This window comes from Pagrus pagrus (genome assembly GCF_965226575.1).
Source record: "Pagrus pagrus genome assembly, chromosome: 4".
In the NCBI taxonomy this organism is placed as follows: Eukaryota; Metazoa; Chordata; class Actinopteri; order Spariformes; family Sparidae; genus Pagrus; species Pagrus pagrus.
The window spans coordinates 18,982,431-19,004,182 of record NC_140188.1 but is presented as its reverse complement, the minus strand read 5'-3'; the positions used below and the strand labels follow the sequence as shown (position 1 = coordinate 19,004,182).

At 38.8% G+C, this 21,752-nt stretch overlaps 1 protein-coding gene across 10 annotated transcripts in view; it reads left to right on the top strand.

The window, feature by feature from the left end:
• The window catches only part of dync2h1 (dynein cytoplasmic 2 heavy chain 1), a 125,713-nt gene that overhangs the window by 44,754 nt on the left and 59,207 nt on the right, over positions 1–21,752 (top strand). For 5 of the 10 annotated variants that reach the window (XM_084351592.1, XM_084351590.1, XM_084351587.1 and 2 more), the window contains exons 66-81: positions 212–338; positions 1,850–1,991; positions 2,743–2,852; positions 3,900–3,920; positions 4,402–4,500; positions 5,598–5,721; positions 8,087–8,250; positions 8,606–8,725; positions 10,030–10,164; positions 11,575–11,718; positions 14,260–14,349; positions 19,571–19,636; positions 19,757–19,807; positions 19,903–19,959; positions 20,322–20,453; positions 20,906–20,978. In XM_084351592.1, the coding sequence (XP_084207718.1) occupies positions 212–338; positions 1,850–1,991; positions 2,743–2,852; positions 3,900–3,920; positions 4,402–4,500; positions 5,598–5,721; positions 8,087–8,250; positions 8,606–8,725; positions 10,030–10,164; positions 11,575–11,718; positions 14,260–14,349; positions 19,571–19,636; positions 19,757–19,807; positions 19,903–19,959; positions 20,322–20,453; positions 20,906–20,978 (1,655 nt within the window). The remainder of the gene's footprint in view (positions 1–211; positions 339–1,849; positions 1,992–2,742; positions 2,853–3,899; positions 3,921–4,401; positions 4,501–5,597; positions 5,722–8,086; positions 8,251–8,605; positions 8,726–10,029; positions 10,165–11,574; positions 11,719–14,259; positions 14,350–19,570; positions 19,637–19,756; positions 19,808–19,902; positions 19,960–20,321; positions 20,454–20,905; positions 20,979–21,752) is intronic. The other 5 variants (XM_084351591.1, XM_084351589.1, XM_084351595.1 and 2 more) reach the window with 3 other exon arrangements.

Genomic DNA, 21,752 nt, shown 5'->3' with positions numbered 1-21,752 from the left:
AGTACTTATCAGGTCACAGTTCAACAAACATGAACTTCACGATGCAAGTTTGATCTTCAACCGTTGCCCTCTCCAACCATCAGTCCTATCATTTATCTGTTCCTAATCCTCTCCTCTCCTCTCCTCTCCTCTCCTCTGAGGAAATGATGATTTACTGGCAATATATTTGATCTATCATATGTAAATTCACCATTTGCTTACTGTTTCCCAGGTTTCAGTGTCATACGACAGAGGCAGCTAAGTTGGAGGCTGAGGTAACAAAAGCTCAGGACACGATCACTGCGGCCCAGCAGCTCATATCACAACTGGACGGAGAACACACACGGTGGAACGCACAGGTAGTTTGATGTATGAGTGTGTTGATTTATGGCAGGTTATACACATTCACTAAGAAGGGGGCTCATTTACCATGTAAGAGCAACAGGAGGTGTGTGAGTTTGTGTTTGTGTGCGTGCGTGCGTGTGTGTGTGTGTGTGTGTGTGTGTGTGTGTGTGTGTGTGTGTGTGTGCGTGTGCATGTGTGACAGGGGGATGTATCCTGCTGTCTTGAGTCCCTTCTGGCTGTTTTTACTCCTCTCTACAGCATCTGTCTGCGCCTTAATTAAAACACTCAATCTCTTCCTGACACACACACACTCGCGCACACAACCGCCCACCCTCGCACTCACTGCCTCCCTCAAGGCCCGCGCCAAAGAGCCAGTTTACTCTCTACTCACGTACTTTCATATACTCACGCATATACGCACACACTTCATCCCTAAATCTAATGCACACTATGCAGTAGCTGTAGTTAGCTATATGTTAATGCCTCTAAGTTGTTTGACCTTGCAAAAGACTTATCGTGAACTTATCGTTATAAGGTATATGTTAATTGAACAATGTAGTGGCTATAGAATAATGTCACCATCATCGTTTAGATTGGTTCCCTATAAAGCTCGCTTTCATTATGCAGTTTTGTCTGCCTCCGGGTACAAAATCTGATGGCGAGGGCTGACTGGCGATCCAATCAGACAAGCAGCCTGGCGCCATTTCTGTCTGCTTTCATGTCTCTATTAAAGTCTAAAGACTAAATTAATGAATAAACTCATGTTTTGTACTGTTGTTGGTAGGGTTACAGCAATACATCTTTTTTTGATGATAAACCATGCTATGAAAATTGTTGATTATCATACCGTGTATGTTTGCTTATCTGCTGTATAAATCTACTGTATTAGTTTATGTTAAGTTCCATGTCTGTCAGTTCATAATATAATTGCCTAAAACCAGAAAAGCAAAACAGAAAGCAATTTGGTTGGATTTTTCAACTGTGGCACCAACGATTATACTACTTGGAACTGCTAGGGGGGAAAAATTGTCTAACTCCACTTGATGAGAGATGTGGGCATTTGGGGGTCATAAGGCTCGACAGTTTAGCCTGATACGTTATTCGTCTATCACGTTCGTGTCCATTTGTGATCCCTTGACATCCACTCCATTTCTTGACTACCTCAAAGGGATCCTCATCAACCTAGCAATTACAGCGTTAATCACATTAGCTCCGAAAGTGCAAGTCTGTCCCTGCAATTGTGGGTTACTTAAATCTGTCAAAATCAGTGTGGACATTTTTGGATAATTTGTGGCTCTAAATTGGGTTAATGGTTAATCTGTTTAAAGGAGGGAATGAGGAATCACATGCCCCCATGGCTATGTTATTGACATTTGTCTTTTTCCTCCGTCATTTATCCCTACCTTACTTTAATTCCTCCTTAACCTCGTGGTGCCCTTCACTCTCTTGTCATACTTTTTTCACCTGTCTCTCTACCCCTCCTCCCTCCTCTACCTTGTCTGTTTCTTTTCTCTCTGTTCATCAGATGTCTGAGATAAAGAATGAGTTGGACACGCTCCCAATGCGGGCAATGCTGGCTGCAGCCTTCATCACCTATCTGTCTGCAGCTCCTGAAGACCGTAGAAGATGCTGTCTGGAGACATGGATGGCTCAATCTGGACTACAGAGTAAATATACTACTGCTAATACTTTAGGCCAACAGAGTGTCAGCATACGCCAGCTCCTGTACTAAACAGCTGACACAAACACACTACTACCCACACACATGGCACTGTGCTAATACTGTACTTATACGTAGAATGTACAGCACTTTAAAGCTCCTGGTTCTGATAAATATTAGTGCTGACTAACCACTCCAAGTCTAGAATTTACACAAAAGTAACGACCAAACTTTCCGATCATGTTAATGTTTTGTCTTTAATCCCTCAGACAATAGACATCTTTATTTTCACACATTTACTCATTAAGGATTACAGTTTAAACTTGCTGGATTTTACCTCTCATATACAGAGCTTTTCTATTCAAATATTAATATTCCACCCTCACAAATGAATGTGTGGTAAGTATATTCCAGCACTAATTGTTCTTTCATTAATAGCTCTGACTACATAATTCTGCTTCACAACTTCTTTCCTTTCAGACATGCATGTTATTGCACAAAATACTGAGTCATGTACCCGCTTTAGTTCCAAAATCCTTCTGTCCAGCCAATGACTTCTCTGCAAATTAGATGTCGAGATTACTTTGTTTGTCATAATGTGTTCAGGCACCACTGTTGAATTGGGACTTGCAGTCAAGTGGCTGTCAGAGTGTCCAGTAGCTGAGGTTTAATTAAAATTAAAAAAATAAAAAATCTTTTCAATGAGCAAATATAAAAGCAACAATAAGAACATGCATTTGTGTTGTGTGTATTATCAGAGTTTGACTTGCGGTCATTCCTGTGCTCGGAGAGTGAGCAGTTGATCTGGAAGAGTCAAGGGCTGCCGTCTGATGACCTCTCCATGGAAAATGCACTAGTCATACTACAGGTTAGACATTCACCTGCCTGACTGTCAAATCTTGTTAATCTCTCTCTGCTTTGCTTTAATTCCCTTGATTACAAATCTGCTTTGACACAGAAGGATCTATGTTATTTAAGCAATTTAATCACACATTTCTGTCACTTTTGCTACCCAGTTCTTTCAGCTTTTTGTGAGGCTGAATTTAGTAATACAGTAACTATTGTTGTGTCAGTTTACAATAACTCTTTGTCTTATGCGTTTAATGTCCTTTTTAAAAGGGGAATTTCTGTATTTTTAAACCTGGGCCCTATATTTCTATGTTTTTGTGTGTAAATGATTCACACTTACCAAGTTTTGGAATCGGTGCAGCAGATCGCTTCAGCTTGAAGCCGCATTACAGCTGCAATGGCTGCAGTGTAATCATTCGGGACAACTACGACCGTCAAAGTTATGCCCACTAAAAATGTTTGCTTTTGGTACTCAGGCTGAGGATTTATTTCTACATGTCTGACAACATTAAGGAAACAATTCCTACAGAGAGACATTTTTGTTAAACAATAAGATCCCTTTTGTAACCAGAAAAGTCTTGCTCACAGAGACGTCTCGCCCTGAAATCTCATGAGAGATGAGTTGTTGGAGGAAGATGATGGTCAGAGCTGGAGAGAGGAGTTTGGAGTTTACGTAGACTAACTGTCAGCAAGAATTTATTTCCAAAGTCATGGCTAACTATTTAGCTGTCATGATAACAGAGTGAGACTTGAACAAGACTTGTGTTCCTGGTTACAAAATTAATCTTACACTAACAAAAAGTTCTATCTCTGTTGGAATCGTTCCCATAATTCAAAACGTTTGGTAAGTGAATCAGGGTGTGAACACCATTAAAATATAGGGCCTTAAAAATACCAGAATTCCCCTTTAATATACATCAAAGTACAATATAACAATATCATTCACTTGCACCAATCTGTTTCTGTATTAATGGTCGTATCAAGAGTTCTGCCCTTGTTGCCATTCATCTGTCCTCCATTTGTCTGTATTGTGTTTGTGTGTTGTTTTTACCATTGCTGCCTTCAGATCAATGCACTCAAGTTACGGGTAAGAAGTTGTCCCACAATTCATCCTTATAGCCCACACTTAGTTTTGTGTAGCCTCTCTGTTACTCTCACTGTCTGTGTGTCTGTCTCCCTTACAAGCTTGTGTGTATGTGTGTGCATAGGAAATTGTAGTGTATCGTCAAATCGCTTCAGTAGATGTATATGCTGAGTTAGTTGCTGTGTATATATATATATATATAGACTGAAAAGACTGAGGTAAGAGAAAGAGAATCGTTGATCAAGATACCACGAAACAAAGGGAGCACAGGATGAAAGGAGGGTGCTGGACTTCATTCCTTTGCCTGGTGTGGGACTGATGCTGGTCTATAAGCCTGACAGCAGTGAGACAGGACCGAGCTACATTCAGATACACACACAAATACACACACCACCTTTTTCGGTTACCGAGCCTCTTTCTAGATGAAACCATCCCCGAACAGCGTAACCTAAAACACAGCTCTTTATGATTGTTCTCTGCTCAGAGTGTTGCCTGTCCGTTCCTGATCGACCCGTCGTCCCGAGCTACAGAGTGGCTACGCACACATCTCAGTCACCAAAGACTGGAGGTTATCAACCAACAGGTAAACACACACACTTGTATACATGTCAAAGTAGGCACAATAGACATTCTTGCTCATGTACACTGTTGATATGTTTTGGTCAGAAACATCAGCCCTACAACTAACCTATGAGTGAAGTAACTTTGATGTTGGCAGGAGCATGTAAAGCTATTCCCATCCAACATCTCTTTAATGTGTCTTCAAGTGATCTTTTCTTCTTGTCTGATGAATCCAAGTGTATACTAAGTTCATTAATGTACCCTCATCATTTAGTTGTTATCACTGTTTGACAGAGCGTATGATTAGACCACCTTTAACTTCCTCCTCTATCTACCCAGTTGTTTATTTGAACAAATGATATGATTACATTAATCGATTTTGAACTGTATGCTCATTACTCACTAATTACTAGTTAGTATTTGCAAATTAGTGTCATTCATTATTACACTCTTAAATCGTAAATTAGATTTTGTGGCATGGTGCTCTTAAGAAGATTGAATATCTCCTTTGTCCTCTGTGTGTCGACAATGTAATAAAGGCATTGTAATCCCTACGCTAATCACTCCTTTTGTCCACCAGGCATAGGATAGGTGTTAAACATGAGATGTTCACCACTTTCATCTTGTCTGTTTTGCTATGTTTATCTAGAAGTCTGCTGTGTTCAGATAAATGACGTAGCTGTATCTTACTATTTGTTTTTGTTCTCTTTATTTTATTAATTATTATGTTGTTCTTGTGCTCAGTTACTTTCTTGACAAACTAAAATAGTTCTCTTAGTGTTGTAAATGCTGCTTTTGCTCAACTGTCCTGAACTTGACATAGTCAACACAGAGCCGGGATGCACAAATGGCAGACTGTGCTAGATGAGCTTTAGTGTGCGCATAAATGAACTGGAAGGACAATTAGTCGTTATATGATGAGTGGTTATGAGCATTCAGTGAGGCAAAGTAATAAAAAAAGAGGAAAAACAATTCTTTGTCTTCATCTGTTAATTATTGAATTGTTCCTGGGAATAGTGACAATATTGCTATGATATGTTACAGAGCTCTGTGCCACCATCCAATACTGGTGTTCAAGAGATTCTCACAATTGTGTGTCTCTGTCTCTGCTCTGTGTAGGATAATAACTTCATGACATCCCTGGAGCTGGCGGTCAGATTTGGAAAAACACTCATCATCCAAGAGATGGATGGAGTTGAACCTGTGCTCTACCCACTGCTGAGGAGGGACCTCATTGCACAGGGTACACACATACACTCACAAACACCACTTTCATTCAAAGTGGGTGGGGGAAAGTAATTGATTCTGCATCACAGCTTTTTTGAGTGTAACTCAGAGGTTTCACCAACCAGTTGTTGCAAACTAAAAAGCTGAGTACTTGCCTCTGACTCTGACGGCTACTTTTCTACATAGTAGTGAAATCACATTTTGAGGCATATTGCCATAACAACACACACTTTCATCACGTTGTTAAGCTATCGTTGTTAACGCTAGCTCACATTAACGTTGCCAACGCTAGCTAGGTAACATTAGGGAATTACAGTAGGCACATACTGTAGAACTCAGCCATTCAAACGTTTTTTTTCCATAAGATTGTCAATTGCTGATGAAACACAGATACCGCATGATACTAACGGTGTTATACTATTGGCTCACGAACCTTGTTAGAAGCTGGAACCAACTATCAGAATTCTTACACAGAGATAAACAAAACAATCAACTTGGAACCAACAAATTTTAAAATGATTGATTCACAATAATAATGTTTTTAGGGAAAAGATATACTTTTACTCTTCACCTTTCTACAAGCTCTGTAGTTGTATTTTTTAAATGTTTTTTTATTGATTTGTCAACATAAAAATGTTATCAATATGTCCTTTAATTCTGCTTGTCATATATAAGACATCAAGCCATATATGTTCTCAATTTTTGACTATGTCACTGTCATTTAACTGTCGCGCAAAACTGCCATGTGTGAAAGTCAGTGAACTCATTGCACAGTTTTACTACAGTCTACATCCCCCTGTCAGTGCGTCTTAATGCCAGGGGGTTAATGTATCAACCTTTTCAGTCAACTTGTTTGATGTTAAAATACAGAGGATTCTCACTGGCAGCAAGTGAAGCAGTTTGCGAAATCTCCCGTAAAACAGACACTTATGATCAAACACCACTTATATTTTCCAAAAAGAATAAGCCGTAACTCCATATTTGGGCAAGGCTGATGCCACAGGGAGGCAAATGACAAACTGTGCATTGAACCAAGACAGCCATGAGGAGGATTTTTGAAGTGGTAATGAGCCTACTGTGAAGAAGCATTACAGATGACTCAGGAAAGAAAAGCATGAACAAAGAAGAGAGTGGATAAATACAGATGATTAAAGAAGAGAATCAGTGTTGTCATACTATCAATACTGTCATTTAATATCACTCTTTGGTACGTAAAAATTACAATTGTTTTTCCTGTGTCAATTTCCATTAGTTGTACAAGCACAGAAGATTACAGATGAGTTTTTAGTTTTTCAGGAGGAGCTCATTTATTGAGTTTCCCCGAGTTACTCAGTCTTTGTTCCTCACATTCTGCAGTAAGTGAGCTTAAAGAAAGAAAGCTGTAAGAATACGGTCAAAGTTGAAAGACAAGTGCTTTTGTGAAACATCAAACACTCCTTCAGTGGTCATTTCAAGAAGTGATGGTAATCACATCTATTAAAACCTAATTACTACATCCAGGGTGTGATCCAAAATCTGAAGAAACTGTGGTGGTTTTAGCTACTGAAGAATCTAAACGACTACAATTCTTGACAATTATTGGAAATATTTACTATATAAAAGAAAATAAAAATAAAGGACAACACTCCCATCAAGCGTGTATTATGGCAAAACAAAATGTTTTCCCAGAATACACGCTGAAGAAGGGCGTCTTGCCCTAAACGTCTGTGTGGCAAGAATAAACAGTTTGATGGGAGCGCTGTCCTTTATTTTTATTTTCTGTATTCCTTACAAGAGTGATTCAGCACCCCATACTGAAGCTATATACGTGAGTTGTGCGTTTGTTTCTTATTTGTAAATATTTACTATATAAAATGAGATGTGCTCTGTACTGCTTTGTTAATCATACTTTGTTGATGGGTGCTACTTGAACCATATTATAGTCATCCATGGCTGTCTTTGAATCTGCCACTCTGATTCCATCTGTGATGTTTCAGTTTCTTGGCTTAGAGAACTGGATACCAATCCCAGCAAATTTAATCAAGTAGATACGTGTAAAGAGAGGTTGAAAACATACCTGTGAAAATGAGGGTGATTCATGAGGCTATGAATCATCCAGGGAGAGGCGGTTGTCTATTTGAAGGTTCACTGCAAAGAGAGAGGGCAGAGAAAGTGTGAGAAAGGGCAAGTTATCCACTTAAAAGTGATGTTGAACAGGATGGAAAAAAAGAGGCGAGAGAAAGGGATGGCAGTACTGCACTGCAGACATCTAGAGGACAGGGAGTAGAGGAGAAAGTAAAAGGGTAAGGGTAGGAGTTATAGTGACCACAAGCCTGTATGATACAGTGTATGTTGTTAACACAGAGTCTTCCTCTTTCTGTTTAATTTCAAAACACACACAGGTCCTCGGTATGTGGTTCAGATAGGAGACAAAGTTATTGATTACAATGAGGACTTCCGTCTCTTCATGGCCACACGGAATCCCACCCCATTCATCCCCCCTGATGCTGTTTCCGTGGTGACAGAGGTCAACTTCACTACCACCAGGGCAGGCTTGCGAGGACAGGTGACCCAAATATAACACACTCAAACAGTTACACAGTCTATGATAATGGCCCTGAAGTAAATGGTGCCTGTGTGAATCTATGTTCATTTCTGTTCATTTGCTGGAGCAGTATTGGTCAAAATGAATACTGTGTGAGGCCATTAAACAATACAATTTATTAAAAAGAATGTACTACTTTAATGTTTTTCAATTTAGTAATTTAGTGCTTAGTGAGCAAAATCCATGTGAAACAAGTGCTTTTGTAGTGGGATAATACAGTTTATAATGAGAGTATGTACTCGATGTCATTAATTCCATATCATATGTCCACTTGTCCATTTGTGTCTTTGTTTGTTTGTGTGTGTCTGTGCGTTAGCTCCTAGCCTTGACCATCCAGCAGGAGAAGCCAGAGTTGGAGACTGAAAAAACAAGACTACTACAACAAGAGGAAGACAAGAAGATACAGCTGGCTCAGCTGGAAGAATCACTGCTAGAGGTACACATGCAGACAACATACACAGTGAGAGAAACAAGGACAAGTTTACTTTTTGGAGTACTTAGAGAATTTGGTGCTGCCTGCTGCTGTACCTTGTACTCTATTATGTAAGTTACAATACCAGTTGTACCTACAAAAGCACAATTATATACCCGAGTAATAAAAATCTAATCAATATATAATCATCAGTTAATGTGCACCTCCCTTTTCTCCCACTGTGGGATGCTCAGTTCAACCCTACACTGCAGACCTTGTTGCAAACTCCCTGAGGAGGTTGTAGTAGACAGAATGAGACAATGTGTACAGACCAAACAGGAGGAGTTTCTAGTGCAGCAACAAGGATGCGATCTGTCACCGGCTTTCCCCGCGTAAACACTGGCAGATGTGTTTGATGGAGCACTCAGCCAAGCTGGAAGCCAAGCTGCTGGGTAATGAACCCATGTCTCAGGGTGAGGCGGAAAGTTGCGCCTTAAATATTCCCAAACTATTTTATATCTTTATGCTAACTTTAATTTTAGGTTGTCTCTATGAATATTCAGTTACTACTTTGAGAACTTGGTGTCTTTTGTACCTGCAAAACAGATGGTAAAACAACGTTAGCATAATTGTCTCCCTGCAAATGTCCGATTAAAAATTCTGGAAGTTGTCGGATTTGAATAGGAATATTAGTATGTATAATTTTCTTGGGTTGCATTTCTCTTAACATATTCATGTACTGAACACATTGTTATTGTCCAAATACTTAATGGCCTTCCCTGTACTACCAGGCAAAAATACATAGAGCCAGACGCATATATGCTTTTAGAATTAAACACACACATACACACACAGTTGATGGACATTTGGACACACATAGACATCCATCTAGCTAGTGCCAAGAGCAGGATGTCAGTGCTTTACTGGTACTAGACATGTAATTAATCTAAAATTGTAGGAGCATATTCGACTTGACATTTCCATGCTCCAATGCTTTCTCATCTATTTTATCTGAATTTATTTGAATACATTTTATCAGTTTGTTTCAGAGAATAGATTCCACAGGATGAAGTGGATGAGTCATAGCACTCAATCAAAACTTAGAAAATATAAAAAATAAATGAAAAAGATCCCCTCATCAGGCCATTCTGAAAATGTCACCTCCTGTTTTGTGCAACTATTATGCGATCACAGATAAACTAATTGACAGATACATGAAAACCTACTTCTTGTGTATCCCCCCACCCCTCTTTTCTCCTGCTGTGTCTCTCTCTCCATTTTTTTTTGTAGCTGTTTGTTCATCTGTCTTTTCTTTTTTCCTGTGTCAGACCCTGGCGACAGCTCAGGGTAATATTCTGGAGAACAGGGAGCTGATAGATAGTCTGAACCAGACCAAGGCCAGCAGTGCCCTTATCCAGGAGTCACTACTGGAATCACACAGGCTGCAGGCATCCCTTGACCAGGTACTGTACTGTACTCCACTCCACACCTCACTGCAGCACTTTTTATGTGGTTTGATTCAGTTTTACAAGCTGTATTTGTTATGAAAAATATAGATATACATCTATAATTATACAATTATTGATGTATAATACATGTTGAGCAGCCACTTTGGTGACCTGCTGTTTTGGGTAGTAATCTCACTACTTAAAGAAACATTATGTAACTTTTTTTACCTTAAAATAAGAACTTCAAAATCATGTTGATGGTTCAGTTTCTTGTTATAGGCTGAATGGTGTCTCTGTCTCAGCCACTGTGCCCCTCATCACTTGTTTCTGCACTATGTAACTTCATTGAGGGGGTCGGATCACAGTGTTAGTCATTAGTGTATCATCACCTGAAGCTATGAATTGTTGTGTTTTTGTTACCTTAGATTGTATTGCGATATTTCAGTTAACTAGTTCAAATCTATGAAAATAAAGTAAATATATACATTTTAAATCAAGTTTTTGATGTGATATTTACTGTACATCATGCCATAATCATGTAATTTCAAAGAGAATCAGTATTAACCCATGGATTACTGTGGTGTAACTACTTGGAAGTAGCTGGTATTTCCTTTCACACAGTCTGCTTCAGTCTTCCAACTCACTGATAAGAGTGAGAGAGAAGGATTTGAGATTGAGAGAGACACACACACACACACACACACACACACACACACACACACACACACACACACACACACACACACGCACACAGATAATGACAGTCAGAGATAGACAGAGATGTAATGTGTTGAATGCATAATGATATGAATGCCCAATCTGCAAATGTAAACTAATTCCACTTTTGTACTCTTCTCTAATTTCTGGAACAAAGTATCATCTTGTACTCAATGCTTGTGTTAAATTGAAAAGTTGAGGCTATTATCTACGATGATGCAGTTTTTTGGCACGGACACTTCATCCGTTTCAGTGGTCTTCAGATAAACAAAGTCACAGCCACTCACTGCACAAACTGCTGCAAACATCAGATAGCACAGGTGCACAGGCATGGAGATATAGATGCATTACATAATCATCCTCTAGGGTGCAGTGTTACATCAGAACTGTCTCTGTGCTTTCCTCTCAGTTGTTTTTATTTATTTATCTCTCGCCTGTTTCTGTCTTTCTCTGCACCTTGTCTTCCCACATTTCCTGTCGCATCACACCTCATGCTGTCTATCCTCATTTCTCCTTCTCTCTCCTTCCATCTTGATTGAAATAAACATTTACAATTCTACTTTTCTGCCTGTCCACACCCACATGAATTCCTTTCCCTGCCTTCCATCCATTGGTTGCATTTTCTTCACCCTAAAACATCTGTGTTTCTCTTTCTGCTGCTTCTCTCTGTCCATTCATGTCATCTTTCTCCTTGTGTTTTTATTTCAGGAGCGGGATGCCTACCTTCCTCTTGCAGAGAGCGCCAGCAAGATGTATTTTGTCATCACTGACCTGTCAAAGATCAACAACATGTACCGCTTCAGCCTTGCTTCTTTTCTGCGCCTCTTCCAAAGGGCTCTTCAGGCCAAGAAGGTGAATGGATGCAAAACAACTCTTACAGTACTTCAATTTTCATCCAGCAATAATGGGTCCATATAATATGCCCTTGAACTGAAACCTACATCAATACAACACATTCATGCAACTTGACAAATAAATGAATCATTCAGCAGTATAGTAGTACAGTTTGCCAGTATTTAGCATTAAGGGTAACACAACTTGACATCATACACCCACACAACGTAAAGCTTGAGTGAGACCATGTTTTACCTGGTTTCACTGTAGGAGAAGATCATTAGTCTTGTTAGATGGGAAAGGAAATTCTTCTCCTTTGTATTTTAAAGGAATTTTTCTATAATAGCAACACACCTCTCCTAAAATCTGCTTTAAGTGTTAACTGTGCTTCTGTCAGACCGTTCCAACATTAAGAAAGACCCTGAAAGCATATCTAAGGATTCACTATTTAATGTTATACATGGTTTTCCAGATACAAATGTTAAGCAATTTCTTCAATCTATAGTCAGCTGCTTTCACAAGCATTTATTGGTTAATCATTAATAAGACAATATATTTGATGTTATTTCATTAGAAAACTGTTTTAACCAGGTGGTTAGGAGTTAAAAGAACAGATAAAGTAAATACCATGTTACATGAATGATACTACACTAAATAACACAATATAACGACTTGATTTTAATTGTGGTGACTTTTAACAACTAGTCCAACAAAATCCAGCAAAAATAGTGCTAATATCAGATTTTATAGAAGTTTTTTTTATTAAAAATTGCTTAAAATAGCAAGATACTTTTAGAAGTATCTCATTCCATCTCTGATTGTCAATTAGTACATTTTTCATCTGTAAAATACTTAAACCCGTTTAGTCGATTAATGATTATCATCCCTATATGGTTTGTATAATTCGGACTAAAACCAAAGCTTAAAAACGACAAGTTGCCATTTTACATTTACATCTGTGGCCGGACGATTTTTTGGCAAGGAACAGTAACTTCCTACAGTCTCAACAACTTGTCAGCAACTACCCTCATAATGTACTTCCCAAGAAATTTCCTGAAATGTCAAACTATTTCCTTTTAGGGGTTGCTGCTTTGGGTTGACCCGAGGTCATGCTGAATTTGAAATTTGAAAGACATCACAAATCATTACGACTCTTTCTATGATTGCTCTTTCTACAGTGCCAATAAAAACGAAATCCTCATCCTATTTTTACATGGTTTTATTGCAGTTGAGGTCAGCTTGATTCATTTCAGCTCATTTTGAGTTTATCTCAGTCTGACCTGTGCAGCTGGAGAGCATCATGGACTGTCTATCGCACCGCTGTTCCCCATCTGAGCCCTAAACACTGTCTGATAACCAGAGCACACACACACACACATACACATACACACAGACACTGGGTTGAGAGATTGAGCGCTAATTCCCCAAATCCTGTGTGGGTTGTTAGAGCCAGTGCTGTCATCCAAGAATGTCACCAGGCAGCAGCTGGTCACCACTGTTTCGTGTGTTTGTGTAGGTAGGCTTGTGGACACATTCAGTGTGTTTGGTCAGAATACTGCACTGACTCATGGACTCTCTCTCCCTTTGTATCTTTTTTTTTGTTGTTGTTTTTGTATTGAATGGGCAAGTTTAATTTGCCATGAGCTGCAGATGGTTCCCAAGATCTGGAAGAGAATTGTAACCTCTCATGTCCGACATAACTCACTGAACAGTGCTCTTATTTGCTCACACACATATACACACAATGTCTGTGCTAACTTGCACTCACTAAGCACAGGTTTATATAAAATACCATGCTTGCAGAAAACCTCAAACAGAGATTCAGACAGGAGAAACAGAAGGAGAGACATGCAGAAGTAGAAAAATGGGACAAAAAGAGAGAAATCCATCCGGAATTTCTCTTTTCTTCACCATCTCCCTTCAGTTCTCTTCTTTATGTGTCGGTTTCTTATGCTCTAATTCGTCTGCTTTACAATTGCTGTTAAATTTTCCTCCTTTTCTTATCCCACCCTTGTGTATCCAAACAACGTTTCTCTTCCACACTCCATGTACATTCGCTGAAAGTTTAACTGTTGTCCCACCCTACAGAGCAGACACCGACTTCCACCCGGTGACTGATCGCTCTGCGGTAATTTGCATCAGAGAGAAAATGAATAAAAGGGTGCGAAAGGGAAGAAAAAAGATACAGATTAAACATCTGCTGGACGACCCTGACACGCTTTGATGAAAATGTCACGGCTAACGTTTACAGTTTAATCTCTAAAGTGCATAAAATCACATCACACACAGACATATGTAATGTTTCATGTTAATGGAGGCTGAGAAAGAAAAAAAAAACCTCGAGTGATAGCCTTTCAAATCAATTCAATGCAAAGCTACTTTACTGACATGGTGAAAACAGATGTTTACATTGCCAATACAAGTGTGAAGTAAAAGTAAAACAAGAAATATAGAATGGAAATATAACTTAGAATAGAAAAATCACTCACACCTCGTTTCATTGGTTTAACTGCCTCTGATTTCATTGTGTGCATGTCTGTGTATGTGCGTGCACTTTAGGAAGCGGAGAATACCGAAGCCAGAATTGCTTCTTTGGAGGCCAGCTTGAAGAATATGGTGTACGAGTACGTCTGCCGGTCACTTTTCAAGGTAATACACACATTTACACACAGAAATAGAACAAATGTTATTTTGAGCATGTCTACAAATGCCTGTCATCACTCTGCTGATTTGCATAAGTCATAAATGGGTAGTGACTGCAGGGTTTGGATTGCAAAACGGGATCAGCCTGTTTTGAAATACATTTTTTTTTATAAAACCAGTTTTATTTCTGCCTTTTTGTTTCTTGTTAAGTTAATTCAAATGATAGGATGTTAATCTGAAAACAACCATCAGCCATAAAAATATCACTCTTCATGAGCCATCATAAGTCTCCACTTAATCTACTCACAGCTACAGAGAAATTCCTTCGCCAAGGTAGCTTATGTTGTTATAAATAAGCATAATGCAAGGTTTAAGCAGACAGGCTAAACGTATTAGGTTACTGTTTTTATTTTTACTTGTAACAAGGTTTAAAAAACATTTGCAAGGAGTGCTGCTTGGGTGTGGAAAATGGTGTCCCTCTGGTGCTCTTCAGTTTGGGGATCCTATTCAGAATTGTTGAAGAAGTCTGAGGCGCTCAAGAGTGTTGGGTTAAAAAGGGCAAATACAAAATGGCTGAAAAGGCATCAATGGCTGAAACATGTAGGCATGTTTTTATTGTTCTTATGATTCAATAGCCATGAGATATTAAAGGCTTTTTAACTCAGCTCCCTCTTGAGAGCCTCAGACTTGTTCAGCAATTAGTAACAAGGTTTGTTTGTCTCCAGCAGACGCACTGAAATCTTTGTGATTTTGTAATATAAAGTAGAACTAAAGTAGTTTTCTTATTGATCTTCCCACAATCAGATAAACACATACATTTACACACTTATACAATCAAACCTGTGCAACTAACACAGTGATTAAGTGTAAATATTGACCAACGGAGCAATCATTGCATCGATCAGGCAGTAAATGGTAAATGTAATTTCTCTGTCCTTTGTGTGTGTGTGTGTTTGTGTGTGTGTGTGTTGCCTCCATGGTAATGGAATTTTCAGGCAGAGTCAGAGTGGCTTTTTACTGCTGATCATGTCTATAGGCTATCTACCCAACACCTGCACACAAACACACGCACACACGCATATAGGCAGTAGCAAGCCCAGTCATTAGCAGAGAGGAAGCACTGGACTACATTATCATTGCTCCTGTCAACATCTGCGCCACAAGAGAGATAAATTCAAGGGGGACAGGAGAGAGGGTCCAATGAAAAGATAAAGGTGAATAATGACCAAGAAAAAATTAGGATAGCACAAGGGGAGAAGGGAAGAAGAGGGTAAGGGAATCAAGATTAGAAAACACCATGATATATACATTTTTGGAGAAAGAAAACAAACCTCTCTCCCCACAGTTTTTGAACATCTGTATTTTTTATGTCAGCTGTTGGCATTCCTATTCTATAATTGTGTTAAATACATTCCACCACAAACACAACTGATTCAGCTTAATAAGGTATTGATTGAGCATCATAGCTGAGATAAAGAATCTCTACCAAATAGCCTATTGATTGTTGAACCTCTTATAAGCAAAGATCGTTCATTATTTTTGTATTTCTTATTGCTGTTAACTTCTTACTATATGAAAAAAAGAAAAGGGATGTTTTTATTTTGAACAGCTTTCATTTTGTCCAAATAATGTCCTGAAAGAGAATGTAGAGCCCGGATTTTGTCCCTTTAATGTTAATTGAAGCTTAATGGTATTCTCTTAATTGATAGGGCAGTATATTTAAAGGAAAAACATGTGATTCATAAGGAATACGTTAACTTAGCAGGCAAGCAGATACTGTGCCATCCCATCATTTTGAACTTAATGTGTGTGATATTTAAATCATATATTATCTTAGCTTTATTGAATAAAAATATGCTAATACTTCACAATAACCACCATTACAGGGGCTCTGTGGAACTTCTGTGTTGTGCTGGAAGCCAGCGGTTAGCTTATGTTTGCAGACTCCATTCCTCAGCTAACGTTCAGCTAACACTGTTAACAACTGTTGCTCTGTGTCAGCAGAGTGGACAGAGGCACTCAGAGGAAGCACTCGAGAGCATCCATAAATTCACATCCTTTGGACTGTCGCGGAAAATCTGACCTGAGTCCTTCACAAAGAAATCCACAGTCCAGCAGCATTAAATAACTTAAACAAATGGTCTACAGGCTTGTATAGGCAACCAAGATAGACTGAGAACGTCTCAGTTCTCACGTCAAGGTATAGTCCGCTCACATATGGCCAATAAAAAAGTATTTAATACATGTAAATTGCTTCAAGTTGTTGCATAGAGCATAAATTCTTAATTTAGAGCCAATTAAACCTTTTTTAAAAGTTATTTAAATTTTAAACAATTAAATTCTTTATATACCATTTAATAAGCAATTGTAAATGTTTATAAACATCAGTTGCGATTTTATAATAATAATATTTATAGATGAACTACACAGTATTAATTAAACATTTAGAATATATTATAAAGATTAGTTGCAGCTTTACAATAATGAATTGCTTAATAAATGGTTTAGAGAGCATTTCATTGTTTGTTAACAGTATAATAACTAACTATAAATTTACCATTTATCAATGATGGTTATTATGAAGTGTTGCCAAAAAGAACAAAAAGGCCAGAATCAGACAATGTGCATAGGAGCTGGAGCTGTACATTTACTAATATAAAAAGAGTACTTCAGAAGCAGCAGTATGTAGGCTGTTTAACCATGCATAGCACCTTAGTAAATCCTGTTTTTCGAAATGTTTCTCCATAGAAAACATGCAACAATAACAATGTGAACGTTTTTCTTTTCAACACACTGTTGTACGCAAGAGGGTTGTTCAAGGAGGAGATTATATGTTCAGAGTTGTAAACTGCTGAACTGTCAAAGACGGAAAACAATTAGATTGTGTATCTGTTTGTGTTTAATGTACATGGATGTACTGTATATGTGCAAACGCTTGTTATGTTGGTTGTGTGTATATGTGTGTGTGTGACAAAGTGGATGGATCTCTCGGGACATGCAGTAGTTTGAGTTGCAGTTATGTGCTGAAGTGTGACATGTTCCAGGTTGCACTGTCTACTGAGGTTCCTGTCCTGCCAGAGTGCCAGTATGACAGCAGTTCATACGAACACTCACAGATTTCTATCCTCATTGCTCTCTGTCACATACTGTATACACACACACACACACACACACACACACACACACACACACACACACACACACACACACACAAAAAACAGGACAGTGTTTTTTGTTTGATCCGTCATATCATATTGCTCAGTTCTCTCGGTTCAGCTGTGTGCACTGTCACTTCAAGGGCTGGAGTTGAACTTGGCAGCTTGGCGTAAATCATCCAGACATCGGATCAAGAGATGAACCATGGAAGGGGTCGTAAAGAGGGCATGGTTGTAAAGAGCTTGGGTCCAAAAGTAGCCTAAAGGTTAGCCTCACCACAGCTCAAGCTGGTTCTGCAGCTGTTGGTAAACGTACACAATGTAGTATTAGGGGACAGGCAGAGATGTGCTATGAAGGTTATTGAACTAGTAGAAATAGGGTTGTCTGACCATTTTAAATGGAAGAAAAAAATACTGGCTTAATAACTGGCAAATTATTTTCTGTTATGCCTTCTACAGAATAAAATGAACCCTTCTTTGATTTTGCGCTGACTGAGTCTTAATGTAACACACTACCTGACCCATGTCAGATGCTCACGTCTCGTGTAAACAGCTTGACACAGGAATATTGTTGGTCATGTGGTTTGGTGTACAATGGTCCAAGCTTAGTCCTATGTTTGGAAACACAGGTTGAATTCAGGAGGCACAAGATTGGATTGCATTGGCAAATTGCACTGTAGCACTGTTTCTCATGTATAAACCTTTATTGCCCCTGGGAACAAAGAGCATAAAAGAATATATGTACAAAAAAAAACAAACACATAAAATAAAAGCATAAGCATCGTAAGCATGTATCAACTTATTATTTTTGCTTGCAAGTATATAGTTTAAGGTGGATGTAAAAGACCACTGGGGGTCCAATTCATCTCAGTTGATGCTGCTGGTGTCCTTTGCATGCTGTCTCTTTGGGTGATGGGTTTTAATCTCATCCAATGATGCTGTGATTCAGTAACTGTTCAGTAAGCACATCTGAATGATTGTAGCCACTGTAGTTGCAAAAGAGGTTTTCTCATAGAGGCTACCATCTCCCTTATGTAGCTGAATTTTCAGCAACAATGCCTACATCTTGCAGCATTGATAGCAGCTACCGTGAATAGCCAAACCGATTAGATTAACACAGTCATTTGACATTTTGCCACTTTACAAAACACAACATTGAGAAGAATTATCAAATTGCATGCCACTTCCAAATTGGTTGTCCTCGCCAGCCCGTTGTTAAATACATTTTTACATAAATATACATGACCGGCACAGAAGCAGTGTGGCTGCATTTTAATGTGAATGTTATGTCTGTTATTAAGTTTGTTGAATAGGTATTGTGGTTTTTGAGCAAAGATATCAGGATCAGTAATAATATGTGCTGCAACTCTAGAGGGAAACAAGACATTAAATGAATGTTTCTGGAGGCCATTCACACCACAGAAATTAATTTAAGTCGGGTATTAAAGGAGACGTACATTGAGTGTTTTTAGTTGTCAGAAAACCAGACAGGAAAATATGCTTGTGAAAAAAACATTCATTGTACAATTCATCATTTAATTGTATTACTGTTTGTTGTGTGTGTTAATTTGTGTATATTTGCTATCTTTCCCACTGCTTTGTCTCTGTTTCTCCTCTTTCTGCCAAGTTCACTGTGTCCACTGGAGTGTCTTGGTCACTGTCTTTCTGTTTCTCTCTGTGGGTGGGAGCGGCGGGATAAGCATCTTGATTAGTGTCTGTTTCTGTTATCTCTCCCAAGAGGAAGAGAGAGAGGCAGGCACAGAGAGAGAGAGAAAGAGAGAGCGAGGGAAAGAGATAGAGAGAGGGAGAGAGAGACAGAGAGAGTGCAGGGATGATATAACCCGGGGCTTTTTTGTCAGTGTGTAGCAGCCCTTTACAAGCCCTTTAGTCAGGCAGGCTGAGCTGCATATCATGCAATGGGGCTATGAGTGTGTTTGCCCTCTGTCTGGAAGAGATGCTAACATATTGTGCTACCATGACTTTCTTTGGTTATAGTTGGGTTTAGAGCACGGCAAAGTAGCATGTTCCCATATGTGTATTAATCTCTCTTCCCTTCCTTCTCTCCGTCTCAGGCTGACCAGTTGATGTTTGCTATGCACTTTGTGAAAGGCATGCACCCAGAGCTCTTCCAGGAGAGCGTGAGTACCTTTGTAGATTTAGCATCTTCATTTTTAGGATTTCATCAGTGCTGAGGGACAATTTAAATAAGACATTTAAGATTTGGACCTGTCAAAAGTTAACTGTACTCTTTGCTGTAGGAATGGGATGTCTTCACTGGAACCATCGTAGGAGAAATGTTTAAGAAAGAGGTAAGAATGCAGCTTTTTTTTTTTTTATGAGAACAAGAAAACATTGTACTGTAATATTGTATGTATGTATTTTAGCCACACCTCTCCTCTCCCAGCAGGAGTTCCCCTCTTGGATTGATCAGGAGAGGCATGGAGCAGTGGCCATTTTCAAAGTAAACACAATGATATAAACAGTGACGTACACATACATATCCACTCAGGAGCATTATATTTACCAGGTTATTACTGAGCTGTAATCTTAAGTGCTGCGACACACTCAACACAAAATATGTACATTATCACCCCATCCACTGCTTATGCAATGTGTGCAAAGTGCAACATCAATGTTTTATAGCGTAAACAGTCATTCTGGCATTTGGATTTTTTCCCCCAGCCAGTAGATATCAACAATAGTTATAATGCATTATAAATTGAATCCCAGTAAAGTGGTCCTTACTGAGTTTAAGATTGGATCTACTTATCTACTTATGACCTGCCCTTCACCCTTTTTATTTTTGCCTTCCGTCTTTCACAGACTACATTTCCAGCCCTCTACCAGTCTCTGTGTTTGAGTGACTCAGACCTTTGGCTGTCCTTCTCGCAGAGCTCGCAGTGTGAACAGGAAATCCCATCGTCCATTGCCAAGAAGATTACTCCCTTCCAGCAGGTCAGCTTTCAATCAAAAACCATCAGCCAGATGGAACAACTTATCATTGTTTACAGAGTTTATCAAAAATCTGCACACCCTTAAAACAGTCTGGTTGTGTCTACGAGTTCATCCCTTCACATGTGGTTTGAGTTTGAATTAAGATTTAAATATTCTCATTTTGAAGCTCAAACAAGACAGAAGCCACTTATCACTCAAGTCAAATGTGCATGCTTCATTGTCATACCAGTGAATGTACTCATTAACTTTGTGTTCTCAAAAACATAAAGAAAAAAACAATCTCTTAGCACTCTGAGAATTTTATAGGCTTGTTCTTGTCAAATGCTGTCTTTTTGGATATGAAATATTTTTGTTTGATATGAATGGGACTGACCTTCTGTTTAACATGTTTTTAATGGATATCTGTTGTTTATTTCCTCCTGTGTTTATATTTTTCTCTTTGCTCTACCCAGCTGTTACTGGTTCAGGCAGTCAGACCGGACCGACTGCAGAGTGCCATGGCAGCATTTGCCACCCAGGCCCTGGGTAAGTGTTTCAAATAAGGGTTATGTTTTCTTTTATTATTACAATCAATGTTGCCTGGGTGGACTGGAGTTAAGCTCAGTACCATTCTACTGTGGTGGACACAAATACCCATAAAAAACTATTATTATTTACAATTTGTTGTCCCAAACAAAATCACATTCACAACTTATTCACACTGCCCCTTGGGCACCGAGCCACTCTGGAAATGGGTCTCATCTTTATTGATATTTTACAAGGTTTCTCTTTCTTTGCTTCTTGCCTCTTGGTCAGACCAAGACAAGTGTTATGTTAATGAATATACATGTATCACTTTTTTTGAATACCTTTCAAGTGTAGTGCAGATGTCGCCAGTAAACAAATCAACAACACATGCATTGGCTGAAATGATAAGCTCGAGCTGTGTTTTGTACAAAACAAGATAAGTATGATTAGCTTTTGAAAAATATGAGCAACATTTGTTTTTGTTTTGATAAAGGTTCAGTAAATCTTTGCCCTTCTGAGTTTGAGTAGGATTGCTTTGAATAATGAACTGTAAGCATCATGAATGACAAGATCCTCCTTTATCCTCTTTGGTATGGAAAGATTCTTTGTTTTTCACAAGCACCTTCTGCCTTCACTCAAGCAAAATGTTCTCAGACAAGGCTTTAATTCTGGAATTCTGAGCTATATTTCAAACATCAATGGTTCGATTTTTTTTCTTGATAGTGTTATCAATCCTTTCTCTTTATGGGTCTTTCATCACTGTGAGAATGCCACTGTCCTTGAGTAAATACC